Below are 17829 nucleotides of genomic sequence, written 5' to 3' on the forward strand. Positions count from 1 at the left end.
AAAAGTGCTCTGGAGCCATTCCCTCATGTCAGGGCCCCACGTCTGGAGCAACTGGCTGCCAACATGCAAACTATAGGGAAATGCACATTATTTCTTGTCCATTTACTCCCATTGACTTCCACAAATTATTTTACCAGAGCACTGGTTTCTAAAGGCACATTATGTGGAATTATTACTAAAGTATCACACTAGAGCACATTAGTTAATAACTTCATCATTAAAATATTTTATTCATAAGCAAATAATAAAGATGGAGGCAAATATTTGATGCTATGATCAAGTTTTAACATATTTCAGAATAAACAGAAGCAATGTGAGGTAATTAGCAATTAAAATGTCCTATGCTCATAGTAAAACAGGTCTAATCCTGAAAGTAATTGGAACCTCCTATGGCCTCACCACATGAAATGAGGAAATCAGCCCCATAATTAATGATTGCTCAAGAAGGCATCAGGAGTGAGGATTGACCTCCCCAACTTCAAATGTCTAAATGCACATTGAGCAGGTCGCTGTGGCCATAAAAACAGAATAAACCTGACAATTTTAGGTCTATATTGGGATAAAATATATTGAGCTTACCAATTTTCCTTTCTCTCCACTGACTATAAAAGAGTAGAGGACAACCTCAGCAATATGCCCCCCATACCATGTTTCACATCCAGAGATGTGTTCTTGGCTTACCACTTATGTCATAATACAATTTTTCTTAGGTCTAACTTTTACTGTGACCTAAGCAGAAATAATTGGTATTGGTATGTTCATGCAGACATTTCTGCTGTTCAGCTCAAAATGACAACTAATTAAGTTTCAGTAACCTATTTGTGTGCTGCACCCTCCGTAAAAAACAAGATTTGAAATGCCCTGAGCAGAGCATTAACAAAATTGATACTTCTGTAGCTGTGCTGTGACTGAAGCTACGCGACCAGTTAGCACAATGCTTAACTCGAGCAGTGTGGATGCAATGCACTGTTTCCAGTTATCCTGACTATCTGCATAACAATAATGTCCCAAGGTTCCAGCTAAGCTCAAAGTCCAACTACATTACAGGGTACATACATTCATTTGATATGCACTATGCCTGCTGTGGACTGAAACAGGCCACTGCAGCAACTGAGGATTTTACTACTCCCAGGTGCATGCTTTGTCCTTATGCTACCTCTAGGCCACTGCATCTTTGCCTCTGCAGAGGAGCAAAATAGCAGGTAACTGAGGTCCTTTCAGCTACCTAAGCCCTAAAGAAGCACTCCTTGCTTCAGACATGGTATCAGAGGGGTGAACTGGCTTCCCAAGGTCACTCAATCACAGAGTAGCCTGGGAGACAGCCCAGACCAATCCACTACACCACTGTCGCCCAAACAAGCTATTACATAAAAATATCCTATTTGTCATGGACAAGTCTTAAAATGGAGCAAATATTTATGCAGCAATGCCAATGGCCAGCATCAAACATCTGAGCTGGACTAGAGGCAAAGCCATGGGGTTATCAAGTGCATGGTCTTAAAGACCACTCTGGCAAGTCTTACAGAACCAGGAGTAGAAGATGGGGGGGGGGTTGGGAATTATGCTCTATTTACTCACATTTAGATCATTATACAGGTATAGAAGTGCAAAAGGGAGGGGAAAGGAGGAGTAATTCTTTCCCCCACATTGTTGAACAGTTACAGAGCTAAGTTGAGCTGACCCTTTCTGCTGCTGAGGTCTCAGGTCACCAGCCAGTGAATGTGCTCTTTGCTCAACACAACCTTCTCCTATCTACAGTCAGTGCTTTACAAATTAACCTCGCGGTCACAGTGATTGGTGGGTGAGGGCTTATTTTCTCCAGAGACAAACAGCTGATGTTTGCCTATTTCAGATCCCTGCATAAGCAAATATTGTTCAAGCGCTGAATTCCTAAGCAAGCTGAAAAATGCATTATTTAAACATAACTGTGTTCCAGCACTGCACAGTATTAATACTGCTAAAGCTACTTAATGCTTACACATTTAATGCATATATATATAATAATTTGATAAATTTCAACTAAACTTTTCAATGACTGTTTCCAGTTATTAATTAATTACATCATTATAAATTTGGACCAAATGTTTAATTGGTCTCTACACTTGTGCGTATTGTTGGTTGCACATTCAGTCTCCTCTTCTGCATGACCAAAGCCTTCCACTTTTTATGAAGCTCTTCATTTGATCTCTCCTGTTAAACAAGGTGCACCTCAGTCAGATTTCATTTGTTTTTTCAGTTTGGCAAGACCAGTAAGACATTCATCTCTCCATTTTCTCCTGGCATCCAATATTTTTGGAACAACTGGAATTTTTTCAGACATTGCCTGGAATAGAAAATTGAAGTTGATTGAATCTCACGTTCCAAGTTCTCACCAGCATTGTTGCCCTGCTTTTCCTGCATCAGACCAAATAACCATCTGAACAAACTATAATTTATTCTATCACAAGAAATAGGCCAATAATTCCTTACATGGGTGTCTGGAAGTGAGCTAACATGTATGAGAGGACAAGTACTCCCACTTGGAGGAGGTTGGCCCGAATGTGACAATGAAAGTGCCTTCAGAAACATCAAAGCATCATGTTTTTTCTCGGTTTGCCCCACACAGCCACTCTCTAGTCTCTTTGTTAATAACCTGTTATTAAATGGGAAGGAAACAACCTGGCCATGTATGTGGTTGAAAATGTGCTTTAAACCAAATTCCTGTGTGTATATGTTTAAAGCTGTGATCTCTCTCTGGCTCCTAATAAATGTAATGAGGGATACCACATTCGTGAAAAATGTTTTGTCTTAGGAGTGCCAGTTATAATCAAAATGACACATAACAAACCCAGAATTATTATTTTTGTTGTTTATTGGAATATGGGGGACAGAGAGCATAGCACTATTTGATGACACAAAGGTAGAAGTCCGAACAAGTTAGCACACAAAAGTGGCATTTAAAGGAAAAAAAAAAAAAAAAGTATTTCTGAGTGTATAATCAAAGTTGTCTTAGAAGTGCCAGTTTAATGCATTACCAAATTGAGAACAAGAGCTAGTAAGGTCTGGCCAGCTAGTATATTGTAATAGATTTTCTTTCAAAGAATAAAAGGTGGTTTGAGACTGCAAATAGAGATCACAAGGTGATCTTTGCCAAAATAGCATCTGGGGTCTTAGGTTCAAAATGCAAGTGTTGAGAAACTGGGTAAAACCTGGACCTTCCTCCAGTGATTGGCAAACTGCAGACATTCCAGAAAAAAAATCAGGTGGAGGGACAAAGGAGTGAGATAAGAAATGCATTATGTTTTACCCTTAAGAGGATTCTTGCAGACCCATCTTTGGCATTGAAGACCAAAGATAATAAAGAGACACAGAAACAGATGCTGAGGTGGAATCCAGCTCTCCATAAAGAAAGAAAACTGTTTCATACTAATCAAAAGCTCCTAATCATTAATAAATCAACAATTATTGATTGTTATTATAAGCTGCCTATGCTTTATTTAAGCATAATAGAATCTTTTTCCTTTTTTACATAGTTGATGCTGGAATTGTATAAATAGGAACAAAAAGAACAAAAATGGTGTATCCCAGGCAGCTTCCATATATGGAATTAATCAAGAATGACTCAATATATACATGTGTTCTTTAGTGAAGCATTAAAAAAGGCAGCTATGAAAAGGCATAGTTAAGAAATAACAATACTTCAGTTAATTCCTATAATCATAGAAACAGCTTATACAGTGAGTACAAACAAACTGTGGGCTTAGAAATGTTAACGGACAACCTGGGTCCCAATCTAGCACAGGACTTAAATATATCTTATCTTTAAACATGCAAATAACCTTACCAGACTGCTCACATACTTAATTTAAATGTGTATTTGCAAGCACTGCAGGCTGGAGCTCTAACTTGTAAAGCATACAAAAACAAAAAAAAGAACATTCAGAAGTAAAAAGCTACAGGGCTGATGCTGGAAGGAGGAAGAGACAGGGAGAAAAGACATGCAGGAAAGGAAGCTTGGAGCTGTGCATATTATGGTAGAGGACACAGAAGTGGTAAGCAATAGTGTGGAGGATTTAGTGTCAATGACCTATAGCTGTTCGATTGCTCTGTCTAGTAACAATGTTACTCAGCCGCTAGATCACTTTCCCTTGATGTATATCACAGTGCTTTGAAGAGAGACTTTGTGCATTCTGGACTCATCTTTTCATTCAAAGCACATGATCACCCAAGAAATACAGACTACAGATACCTCCAACAGTAAACTGAAATAGTACAAATGTTAAAACTAACGTTATTTGTTCTGAATGTCACTGCATTTATCAACTGCTTATTTACCTGAGTGATTTTCTGCTTAATTTCACCTGAAAATTCTGGAACTGGTCCAAAGGTGTTCAGAACAAGTCTCATACCTTCACGGTATCTTTCACAATAGTTTGAAATACCTAAAAATAAGAGTGAAAAATTACATTTCAACAGAAATTCCTACTTAAGTTCAGTAAGACTGCCCGTGCTTAAGCTCTGCTTTAAATCACAGTCCAAAAAACCAGATGTGCTCTTATGCCTACGACATCTAATTGTCATTACGGTAAAATGAATTCTATCCACCACATTTCCATTAAGCTTCATGGAAAGATCATGTAGGACATTCCTTCACTGCCAAACCAATTAATGTTAGATAACAGCAGGCAATGAGATGCGAGGGGTATAGTACGTAACGATGGATATACTTAAGCTTTGTTACTTGAGACCAGAAAGCTTCCCTGACCAGTGTCCACAGGAAAAGTTTGGTTCTCTCCCCCTGTTTGACCAGTTCAAGCATTCCTCTTATTATTTTTATGTATTGATCTGGAGTGTGACAAGAGTAACATGGCTTGGGGGAAAGGGTCAAACACATGGAGACCCAGGTAGCCTCCAGTGGAGGAGAAAGGCTTAATAAGAACAGACAGATCTTCCAGATCAAGACTTTGTATTGCATCTGGGGCTGGAGACAAGGATTTGGCTTTTATGACCACCAGGCCCTCTTTGAGGGTTGAGCACTGGTGGGGGGAGATGAGATTCACCTGACAAAGTGGGGAAAAGGCATCTGCAAAAAACCTGACCAATCTGGTGGGAAAAGCTTTATATTAAGAACACTGAAAAAAATGAGATTGCAACTTGTAGTCAAATGAGGATGGGGTGTACAGGGGTAGAAAGAAAAAAGTGAAGAGTAACAGATATAAGAGAAACCTCAAGAAAGTAAAAAAAAAAGCAGGAGTCCACCTCTAGTGTATGTACACAAATGTGTGCAGCCTGGGAAACAAGCAGTGGAAATGAGAGCTCCACATGTGGTCACACAACTACAGCACTGTTGGAGCAACTGAGGCGTGGTGGGATGGCTGGCACAACTGGAGTGCTGCAGTGGACAGATACCTACTTCAGGAGAGACAGGAAAGACAAGGAGGGGGTGTGCTATCTCTGTATGGAAGCAGCTCAGATATATGGAGCTGTTCTATGAGATGGGCAGCTGGCTGGGTGAGAGCCTGGGGGTCAGGATCGGTGAGTGGAGAGGCCAGTAAAGGACAGCATCCGCCAACGGCAAGATCATACAAGTCCATCCTGATAGGAGGACAAGTAGATGTATGAAGAGATTGGCTTGAGTGAGCTGCATTGCAAAAAAGCAGCATACAGGAGGTAGAATCAAGCACAGGTTGTAAAGCGGAAATTTGAAAACATTGCCCAGGCACGTAGCGATGGTGTCAGGAAAGCCAAAGCAGAGCTCCAGTTGAGACTTGCAAGGATGTCAAGGGCAACAAGAAGGGCTTCAGCTGTTACATTAGCAATAGAAGGCTGAACAAGGAAAGTGTGGGCCTGTTGCTGAATGGGTGGGTGATCTAGAGACAGGAGAAACAGGTAAAGTGGAGTTACTCATTGCTTTCTTAGCTTCAGTCTTCATTGACTTCAATGACTTCTATGCCTCCGTCCTTAGAGGCAGGGTTCAAAGAGGAGAGGAATGATCTGCAGTAGGTGACAATCTAGTCAGTGACTATGCAAGACTTCAGACCCACCTGAGACCATCGGACAAGACAGACTGGCCTAGGATATGACAGAAATGGCCCATGCCCTTGCAAGGCTATCATATTTTTTAAATCACTCCAGTTGATGCATCAATCTCATAATTTGAGATCCCCAGATGACTGAAGCCAAATATTGCACCCATCTTCAGAAAAGGTAAAAGGAACAAGCCAGGGTACTACAGGTCAATTAATCTCACTTCTATGCCTGAGAAAATAAAAAAGGAAGTCCTCTTGAAACAAATTCCTGGACACAGGAATAAGAAGAAAGTGACTGTGACAGTTGGAATGTAGTCACTAATGGGTACAGCATGTAAATCATGTCTGACTGACCTCACTGCCTTCTGTGATAAAATAACTGAATTTGTGGAAAATAGTAAAGTAGTAAATATAATTTCCATCAACTTTGGAATAGCATTTGACACTGTCTCCTATGATATTCAGTATCAAAGTTAGGACATTAAAAGTCTGAATGTTTTGACACCTAGATGGACAAAACATGGGTTGGATACCCCTGAGCCTGAGTACCGCAGCAATCTATCCTGAGATCTGTACTGCTTAACAGCAGTTGCTCATGAAGTTTGTGAATGATATCAAATTGGGCAAGGGTGGGAGGTGGGGGTGAAGGGGCCAGACCAGCTTATACATTGGAGGGCAGGGCTGCCCTTGGTCAGGCTGGAGGAAAGAGCCAATAGAAAACCTTAAAAAAATGAACATGGACAAATGCAAGATCCTGCACCTCAGAAGGAAGTGCTCCTTGCAACAACACAGGCTTGTGAACCTCAAGAATTCCTGATCTTGGTAGGCAGCAAGCTGAACACGAGCCAACAGCATGCCCTGGAGGCAAAGAGGACCAACAGCATCCTGGGCTGTGTTAACAGCACAGCCATTAGACTGAAGGAAGTAATTAGCTCCCTTTACTTAGACTGCATACAGAATATTGCATTCAGTTTGGGCCCTCCAATTCAAAAAAGACATTAAAAACTTCATTAGAGGCCACCAAAGTGGTGGGGGCTGGAGTAACTGTCCTCTGAGGAGAGGCTGGGGGAGCTGGGCTTGCTCAGCTGTGAGCAGAAATGGATTTTGGGGGGCAACCTAAGAGCAGCTCCCCCGTGCCTACAGGGAGGTCACTCAGCAGACAGAGCTGGGCTCTTTACAGTAGTTGCATGGCAGGAGGACAACAGACAGAATCTGAAATGAGAGGTTCAGACTGGATACTCAAGCACTGGCACAGGTTGCCCACAGTTTGTGCAGTCTCCATCCCTGGGGATTTTCAAGACTGGATGAAACCCTGAGCAGCTTGTCTGACCTCAGAGCTGACCCTGCTGTGAATATCTTAATAAAGCATGTGGTCAGAGAAACTGAGAACCAGCTAAATGGTAGTAATGGTTAAAATGGCAGTCAAGCAGACCCTGGCTGAATCGGGGAAAGTTCCAGCTTCCAACAGCTCCAGTAGGAATCTCAAAATAATGACTGTGAAAAGTGCACCAAAAAGAGAAATCGGTCATTTAGCTAGACACATACATGTAGTAGACTTTTTAGTGCTACTAACTGCCACATAATCAAGAAAGGATAAAGCAGCCTTTCCCACTGTACATCAATGAAGAAGTCATGAGCTGCACCACAACAGTAAATGAGCAACACTTGTCTGGCAGTAAGAAAGCTGACATGAGTAAGAATATTATTATCCTGACAAACACCTTAGATCTGAGAAGGGAAGTTCTGGATATCCACTAAAAGCTTGTGACAATCTTACTTTTCCGAGAACCATAGAGACTGAAGAATTTGCATCCTTTATTCTCTTTTTATTAGCTAATCAACAAAGCTAAGAGGAGAAAGCTGCAGAAGAGAAGGGCAAGTAGTTACAGTCACCAAATCTTTCATGAAGACTCAGGAGATTGTACAGACCAAGAAGCATGAACCTGAACTGATCATGGTCTTATCCAACCACAAAATACAGGAAATGTAAGTGGGGTGGCCTGACTACCAAAGAAAAGAATGCAACTCAGGTCAAGAGCCATTAAGCAGTCTCTTTCCTGAACAATTTGTAGACAGTTCCCTGGAATGCAATAGTGTCTGATAATCAGTTCCAAAGAAGTAACACCTGTCTAGCCCTAAATGGCTGAGGTTGAAAGGTGGATGAAGGAATGAAAACCTGACTACTGGCAACTCTGAATCATAAACTACAGGCTCAAGATGCCTGAAACCACTGAAATACAGGTTTTCCAAAAGGCCTCCGAGGTCCATAAGAGAATGGAGAACACTCTTGTTTCTGGACCAAAGACAAAACAGCTTTCAGAGGACAGATAATCAAGGAACTATTAAATTTTCTTTGAGAATTTAGAACTGTGAAGTCATGACGACCACCAGATAAAGAACTGAAAGGACAGAACTGGAGAACTTGTCCATTGCATGAGAGAAATATGGAGAGATTTGAGAGTATTTAACTCTCTTAAAAAATATACTAGAAACATTCTCCAGTATCATGAAGGAGGCTCTGAGAAAAACAGCAGTTAAGTAGCTTGAACCTATGACTGGTGCCACAAGTGTGCCAATGAGCACTTAGTCAGCCCTTTTTCTTGTATTACCTACCCATGGAGCATATGTGTTCCTAGAACATACTCTGGCATGATCTGGCCTTCTCCAACACAAAAAGTGAAGTCAGCTGGTCATACAGGTATATCTGTGTTCTAATTATATGGAAATTTAGTATGTTGCTCAATTTTCTTGATTGAAAAACACCAACAAACCTTCGAATTGTAGTGGGCTTCAAAACACCACTTGCAAGAAGTGAGACTCAGGAAGAGAAGAATTACTGTGGGACGTTGAATGGCTGTGATACAGTTCTATCTGTATGCTGAGGGAATAAGCAGAGACCACCCACCTCTGTAAACACTCTGGAAAGGACCACTGGTATCAGGGTTTACTGACCATACACTCTCATTAGCATGACTGCTTGCCTGTAACATCTTAACAGCTGAGCTCAGAGACCTTGGCACCTGAGGCCAAGCCATGGGGATATGCTATTCACATGAGGAATCTTGGGAACCCAAGACAACTCTAGTTGAGACTCATGCACCAGCCACAAGATGATAATATTTAAATTTCACCCTTCTCATGTGGGCTGCTTCTTCTAACAGTGAGGAGTCTGAGAAAAAAGTTTGCCCCCACATGATGCAACACCATAGAAAGTTCCCAGATGTAAAAGTAGACATTACTGAGGCTGAAGAGTGTAGAACTATGTGGACTTAGGTAAACCTTGCTAACTCACAGTTGCTGGTTGCCAGCTGGACAATCACAACATCAAAACCAGCAATTCAGTCAAAATATGGCAATTCAAGCAAATCTGCATGAGCAATTGGCAACAAAAGGAACAGCAAACAGAGCAGTATCAGTTACCAGTTATGCTGGTGTTTATCAAGCTGACAGAGGCCTATGACACTTGGACCAGCGCTGAATAGCTTGGGTTTGATACAAGGGGAGCCTCTCAACCACACTGTAAGCTTGTGAAATAATACCATTGATCTGAGTAATTTGGATTCTCGTACAGTCTGAATAAGGTAGAAGATTGTGTGTAAGAAATCTTTCTACAAGAGTCTCCAACTGAAGAGATATAACATCAGTATCTTGAGAAAGCTGAATGCTTGGATGTGGCTGATCCATGTGATGCATGGTGCATGTGAACTCCTGAGCTGGAGCTGGCCTTCAAAGCTCACTAAGCCAGCTAGTCTTGGAAATTGAGCTCCTGCTGGCAGCTCACCCACAGCTTGAATGAATCAGAACAATTTCTGGGTGGGTGTAGCTCACCAACGCAACAGAGACATTCCAAATGCAGGTTGGGTAACATAACTCACTCACTGCATGCAATATATGAATGAAAAGAAGCCTTACGCAAAGTCAGCAAACTAGGAAAAGGTACAAAAAAAAAAAGTTATGGGTCTAGGGAGGAGCAGGCGCATTTAATATAGTTGATCTCAACATTGTAGCTGAAATGGCAACATGCAGGCATGTATACTACATGCCAAACTGAGGGTGGACTTGGCTTTTCAACTGCAAACTCAAAATTGGCAAATATGTGACTCAAGGCCTTTATACTTATGAGTCCTTTGGTTCAAAAGTCAGGGCTATTGCAAAGCTGGATGAGAAGAGCACTATAGTGGAGCACAGGGACAAGAAGATGGAAAACAAACATGACCAGTGCCCTTTAACTTTAATCCTGGCTGATACTGCCCGGGGAACAGCTTAAGCTGGAAGAATTAGCATCTGTAAACAGTGTGACAAAGACAGAGCAGCACCTAGGAGCTGGAGAAACAGGAAGATGGCAAATGGGGCTGTTAAAAACAATCAGGATCTCTCAGTGCATCCAGCTGCTGTTCCCACACTCTCCCATTATCTCCAATTGGAAAAAAAGGAATTAAGTGAGATGCACCTGGGACTGAGGAAGAGGGGAATCAACTCACAGCACAGGAACAACAATAGCTTCTTCTTGTCTATGAAGTTTGTTGGCTCCCTGTCTAAACCTCCATCTTCCTTGCACACTCACCTCATCAATGTAGAGGGAAGGGGCTGATGTTGCAGCAGGCACCTGAGAACCATGAACACAATCAGAAATGCCTCCAGGGAAGGTAGAAGTTCCCTGAATCTTCCTCCCACCACATGTTTACAACTATAAGGAAAAGTAGAAGAGGAACGAGTAACAAAATATTCTAAGGAAGTAGTGGATACAGGATTATATGAGATGTAAACAGGAATACACTACCTTGCTTGAAAGTTCCAAACCCACTCAGCATTTCTGATTGTACAGTATAGTTACAGGAACATGTTACCACAAACTAGATGAGGGCACCAATTCAAGGCTCTTCAGCTGCCCGTTTGTGTCTAGGAAATGCAAGGCTCTGTACCACCAACAAAGAAAGAATAAACTGCTGCTTACTTAGCTTCTATGAAGAGTCCAGGCCACTTCCAAAATGGCTAATGAACTATCCCACAATAATTTGTTCACATAACTACACTACAGGTTTGCAGGTCCTTACCTGAAGGACTTGCACTGGTGGGGTGTATCACAGGTATCAATAAAACACCTCTAGTCACATCAAGATTAACACAGCACTGATGAAGGAAAAGGAACTCACGACAGATATGTAGCTTAGAAGCATGCATAAAATGCTTCACTGCCTTGAGAAGCCCTCTTCACAAGTGAGGTTCATAAACACAAAGGTGATGGGAGTAGTAGGAAAAAAACCAAGGGAAACATGACAGCATAAAATGTAGTATGTTCATGCATTATAGTATGAAGGAACTTAGCTCTTGAAAGCTAAGTGTCTTTCCTTCCTCTTCATAAGAAAGACAAAAGTCATGAAGGCTGAAGGATGCAAGCAAGCAAACTTGGTAAACCAGTCTGGTAAGGACACTACACACGGGACAAAACAGGGAAGGCACTGAGATACTTGTGAAAGACAAAAGACACGAGCAAGTGTTACCAGCAAGGACAGGGCACATGCCAAAGAGATACGGTGCCTCACGATACTGAGTATTAACTTGATGACTTTGAACCTGATAAGCAGCATAGGATACTGTAATGACTCAAAAAGAGTAGGTGTGATGGTCAAGATGTAATAGCATCAACAATTTTAAAAGACTGGGGTGGGGTTGATTTTAGCAGGTAAAACCTAAGAAGAAGTTGCACTTGGTAAGACTGAACAGAATGGCTGAGAACAGAAGTTTCAAAACTTCATGGAGCAATCAATCATGGTTAGGTTATGTTCAGAGAAAAAAAAAGTCCAGACTTCTTTGCTTTGCTGACAGATTCCCATATGGAATTCACTTACACAGCAGCTGTGTGAATACTTTCCACTACGCTAAGACAGTGGTAGCACCAAAAAAAAGCTTTATTCTTACTGTCCCTTTGTTATAATCTGAACAGCAATGCACAAACACTTGTGTTGGACTGCTGTGAGCTGGATCAAGGAATTAAACTGAGTCAATATGAAGCTGTTATTTTGTTTGATCATTTTCAAATCTGGGGTGAAATCCTCAGTCTGAGCCACTTGGTGACTACAGACATTATTTTGTTACCACAAGGGAGAAGGACACAGCAAGATGTGTTTTTTAGGACACATCTATAATGACCTGAGCGATAAAGCAATAAAGCATTAAGAATTCCTGTGAAAAGTCACATGCTTCTTTCAGAAGGCAGAGGTAACCACCTAAGAGTCCAAAGAAAGAAACTGGTGTACAGCAGCCAAGCGTGCTGAAAAATTCACATCTTTGATTACTGCACACAAACTTTTCAAACAGCAGTTCTAGAAGGACTATAAACTGCTTTCTTCAGCCTATTGGGAAGTGAATGGAAAGTGTGTAAACACGTATAACTGGTGAGTTAATAAAAGAGGTTTTTGCATGATTGTAACACAGTGATATCTCATCTCAGTAGCATCTTCTTACAAGCACTCCTGAATTAAGTTGAAGTATTTTCATAAAACATAACACATAGGTTGGATAGAAGTGGAGACAATCTTCCTTTTCTTAGATTTTACGACCGTAACTGAGAGATTCTCACATCTTCTACTTACTAGCTTGTGGTACAGAAACTCTGAATAGGGTTGAAGCTTGGTTTGCTCCCTACATAGCAGCATTAAAGCAGCAGCCACAGCCATGAAAATAGTGTCTGTTTTTGAGCCAGCCAGAATGCCTGTCTTGAGTAAAACAACATGCCTGGCTGTGTTTTACCTAGCCAGACAAGAAAATATTTCCTTCCTTTTAACTATGGCTTATGATTCTCCCACTCTTTCATTTTTATGTTTTGTGCTTTTCATACAGCACAATCATTCTGCTCCTGTTATCCAAAACAAATTAATCTGGCACATGCTTCTAAGACAAGCAAGCATTCCCACTTCCAGTAAGAGAAACACAATTTTGACCATGAAGGACTGATTCCTATCTTACCAGATACTTTCACTTACATTATAGGGTTATTATCAGCCCTAGTTTCCACACAACTCCCATAGACACCTGTACAAATAACACAGTGAGTGATAGGTAGAATATGATTCTGGAATGGTGTTTTTATAAATTCAGGAGACAAAATAGTAAAAAAGATCCTTCTAATTACCCTCTATCCAGCACTTCTAGTAATATCAGCACTTCAGATCAAGATTCAATTCCAATTACAGCTCACTAAATAACCCACTAATAAAGTAACTGATCTAAGACATATGATGAAACGTGTATGAAGAACTTCTGCTGCAAACATGTAAAATACAGTATGTTAGTCTAACCTCTGGTTTTATAGATTATTTTTTGCAAAGGCATAAAGTTCAGGAAAAAAGAGATTCAGGAGACACAGTCTTACTAAGGCTAGATCACAGAACCATAGAACAGTTTGAGTTGGAAGGGACCTTAAAGATCATCTAGTTCAAACCCTCTGCACAGGCAGTGACACCTTCTACTAGACCAGGTTGCTCCAAGCCCCAACAAACCTTACCTTGAGCACTTCCAGGGAGGGGGCTTCCACAACTTCTCTGGGCAACCTGTGCCAGTGTCTCACTACCCTTACAGGAAAGAATTTCTTCCTAATATCTAATCTAAAACTATTCCAGTTTAAAACCATTACCCCTCATCCTACCACTACAAGCCCTTGTAAAAAGCCCCTCCCCAGCTTTACTGTAGCCCCTTCAGGTACTGGAAGGCCACTATGAAGTCTCCCCAGAGCCTTCTCCAGGCTGAACAGCCCCAACCCCCTCAGCCTGTCTTCATATTGAGAAGTGCTCCAGCACCATGATGATCTTCTGTGGCCCTCCTCTGGATTAATTCCAACAGCTCCACATCCTTATGTTGGGAACACCAGAACTGGACACAGTACTCCAGGTAGGGTCTCATGAGAGCAGAACATAGGGGAAGAATCACCTCCATAGACCTGCTGGTCACACTTCTTTTGGTGCACCCAGGCTACAGTTGGCTTTCTGGGCTGCAAATGCACATTGCTGGCTTATGTTGAGCTTTTCATCAACCAACACCCTCAAGTCCTGTTCTCAATCCATTCTTCACCCAGCCTGTACTTGTACTTGCCCTGAACCATGTGCAGGACCTTGCACTTGTCAAACTCCATGTAGTGTGCACAGGCCCACCTCTTAAGCCTGTCAAGAGCCCTCTAGATGGCCTCCCCTCCCTCCAGCCTGTTGACTGCATCACACAGCTTGGTGTCATCTGCATCACACAGCTTGGTGTCATCTGCAAACTTGCTGAGGGTGCACTCAATCCTACTGTCCATGTAACCAACAAAGAAGTTATGCAGTTCTGGTCCCAGTACCAACCCCTGGGGAACTCCACTCATCACTGATCTCCACTTGGACATCAAGCCATTGACTGCAACTGTTTGAGCATGACCATCCAGCCAATTCATATCCAGCATGTTAAGACCAATCTAAACACACAGATGTCATGCAGGACAGTGTCAAATGCTTCACACAAGTTCAGGTAGATAATCTTCCATATATTCACAGCCAGCCAGGTACATGTACAGGAGAGACACTGTGTTTGCTAACATAAACCCATGATAAGCAAATGGGTAAAATTACTCCAGTGCAATTTATTGATATTCCTTGTGAAAGACTTAACAGCTTGTGATGGTGCCATGTGAAATCACAAGCTGACACACTCAAAAGGCAGAGCTTATTGAAACTGAAATCAACTTTAATTTTATTAACCAAAATAAACATTATAACGTTATGCAATTTGGATGTGCTTTTTTTCCCCCAGTGGGTTTCCTACCTAGTTGTTGCAATTCAGTTCTCAAACAGCTGTTGCTGCTGCTGCTTCTGTTTCTTTTAGTGACCAACACTCTAATTTTCTTACATGTTCAAGGCTGTCAGCTCACTACCATACATTCAACATTCCTAATATTCATGCATTGATTAACTGGTAATCTAAAGTAGCCTGGATAATAGCTTTTGATAGGACTACTTATGAAAATGGAGGAAAGGATGGAAGAACTAACATGGGGGAAACCTGGCATTAGCACATAGCAAGTTTATGGGAAGATCTTGATGTACATATCCCACATAGAAAGAAAACCCACTATTTCAGAAAAAAAATAACTGAAACAATATTCTTTATTCAAAACCAAGCAAAAATATCACAACACCCAAAGACCATCTCCCATGATCTCCCACAAATAACACATTTTTTCCTCACATGCTTCCAGCATCCCCACCATCTGATTAACACACATTAACCCCAACATCTGATTAACCACTCACTGTTCAGAGTTTAAGATTATGGGTTTTTAGTATCTTAAGGCTGTAAAGAAAGGCAGCTACTCTGAAGATGGTGAAGCTGCTAGACAGGCTAACAAATGGGAGAGAGGGGGTTTCTTATTTCTACCTCCATTTGCCTCCGCTGACAAAAAATAGACACTATTAGTAAAATACATCAGAGCAGCCTGTCTTGGGCAATCAAAATGGGGTCCATACTGTTCCACATGATGCGAAGCAATAATGGGCAACCAAAGAGGAATTGGCACTGGTCATGTGTCCTGACATCAGCAGCTGTCTCTGATGAGAGCAACAGCCCGAGTCAGCCAGCCAGCACATAAACTGGAGCAGCTCTAGACTCAGAGATAATGCATCTGCAAGACTGAAGAGTGAATAAATACTTCTCACAACCCAAGTTACTGAACAAGCCAACAAGATGCTTCTGTGCAAGTGGCCCAGTCCACAAGTGTACTAATTATGTTCTTTTAGGGTAATTTTAAATGGAGAATATTATATAATGTTAAAATAACTCTACACGTATATTTTGGCTTTGTATTTTGCAAGCCCATCATATGACCACTCTTCTGGTTTATCAGTCTCTTGGATTATATGTAATAATTTTTCTTCTCTGCTCTGGAATACTAAAATTCCTAACTGAAGGTAGCACTAAGTCTAGAAGCTGGATAACCTCTGCCATGAATATGCAACCTACCAGTTGCATATGTTACCTAAAACTGGTTTGAGATGGGAAATTTCATAAATGTTTTTGCAACAATGCCTACTTCCTGAGTGGAGGAAGGAAGCTAAGATGGATCATGATGGAACATCAAATGCCAATGGGAACTCCAGGAAGAGCATCAAAACCAACTCATCTTACATGATTCTGTTCATGTCAAGCAAACATTGTTTTAGTATTAAGGAGTCTAGAACATAGATTAAGAAAAAAGATTCACAAGTATGATTCGATCTCTAAAACAGACGAAAAACTCCTTTGGTATTAAGAAGCATTTTGTTTTGGTTTTATGTTTTAGTAGAGGCAAATTACTCTCACAGAAGACCCTGTGCAGGGACAGTTCCTGCAGGGCATGGCATGGCAGCTTAGTGGAGTGGTGGGGGAAAAGGACTGAACAACTTCAGCCTGCAAGATTTCAGGTAGATTGCTGTTTTTAAGGCTAGTCCCATGTGCATCTGTTCTGTTCTATGTAAAGAATGTCTATGGTTTATATTGAGCAAGTCTGAAAACACTGAAGAGGACTGGAAACTGCCAGATATTGATAGAGCAGAAGAGGGAAACTTCTAGGAAGGTGCCTCTACTTAGAGAATGGATGTTGTTTACCTAACAATGCACAAAAGAAAATACTTAGTGACATTTAATTTATTGATATGCAACCAAACTGAGAAGCTGAAAGACTCTAGTGGAGGATCCACAATTCCACATTCATGTCAAAATTGCTTAGCCTTTAGAGACTTAAGTTTCTGCCAAGTAACTAATCAACAAGTAGACACAAAGTAACACTTCTACTTTTTCATTGATATTTTATGAGCTTGGTTTCTTTTTTTGTTTTATCATCATATTATTAGCCATGGCAGCAGTGCCTAAAAGATCCAGCAATGGAGCAGGGGTCTATCATGTCAGGGACTGTGCAAAACCAGAATAAAGATGCAGACAATATTACAAAGAGCTAAAAATTTATTTAGTTGAAATTCATTTCTTGAAGTTCTCATGTTTCATTAAATCATTAAATTCATTGCTCAAACCTTGGTGATTCTGATCTGTAATTTTTATTTCATTTTATGCAATCCACTTTTTATTTAGCTAGGATTCAAGTATACAATTCTAAAAACATCTAAAAATCTGTGTTGATTATGCAAATCAGATGTTGAACTGTTACTTGACTGCTTTGTCAAGTCAACTTTGTATGCTTAGCATTTTGCTGACAGAAGCAACTTTACTTCACTCAGAATTGAAGCCAGCTTAAAGCAATCCAACTCCATTGATATTTAGAGAGCCTTGCTACAAAAGTCTGGAGGGGAGGGGAGGGAAGGGGAGCACTCAGAAAATGTGTTTCTGTTTACACCAGATTGTCAGATGAACTTTCCCAATACTTTCTTTTCCTGACACTCTGACAGTCCTGAACTATGGTGGAGCAGTGTCTCCAAAGCACTGGGATGAATCTTGAAAACAAGGAAGTACACAGCTAGTGCTTCAATTATTTGTCATCTTTCGTTTGATCACTTGTTATGGGATAGTCAACATCCATTTCCTTCCATCCAACCTCAAGTTTTAGATACCTTTTCCTTTTCTTATTATTAAAGAGAGATGAGTCATCACTGCAGCAATCCTAACCTGGTTTGTGATATAACATTTCTAGAGTCTTGTGTAATGTAAGCCTTCCTTTCTTATTGATATAATTTTAAACTACCTACCTTCTGCATTAAGATGCATGGTTTCCAAAGGTCCAATAAATGCATATCGCATTCCTAATCCATCAGACATCACAAGGTCTAGATCAGTAGGAGATATTACTCCTTCCTAAGCAGCAAAAGTG

The 17829-nt window shown here is 40.9% G+C and overlaps 1 protein-coding gene across 2 annotated transcripts in view; it reads right to left on the reverse strand.

Moving 5' to 3' along the window:
• Positions 1–202: 202 nt before the first annotated feature.
• CRYL1 (crystallin lambda 1) overlaps positions 203–17829 on the reverse strand; it is a 57110-nt gene continuing 39483 nt past the window's right edge. The window contains exons 6-8 of one of the 2 annotated variants that reach the window (XM_051609402.1): positions 17708–17813; positions 4315–4421; positions 203–2323 (exon numbers count right to left, since the gene is read on the reverse strand). In XM_051609402.1, coding sequence (XP_051465362.1) covers positions 2210–2323; positions 4315–4421; positions 17708–17813 — 327 coding nt within the window. In that variant the 3' untranslated portion in view covers positions 203–2209. Of the gene's footprint in view, positions 2324–4314; positions 4422–10572; positions 10615–17707; positions 17814–17829 lie in introns of those variants that run through there. The other variant, XM_051609420.1, reaches the window with a different exon arrangement.

This window comes from Apus apus, chromosome 1 (assembly GCF_020740795.1).
Source record: "Apus apus isolate bApuApu2 chromosome 1, bApuApu2.pri.cur, whole genome shotgun sequence".
Lineage (NCBI taxonomy): Eukaryota > Metazoa > Chordata > Aves > Apodiformes > Apodidae > Apus > Apus apus.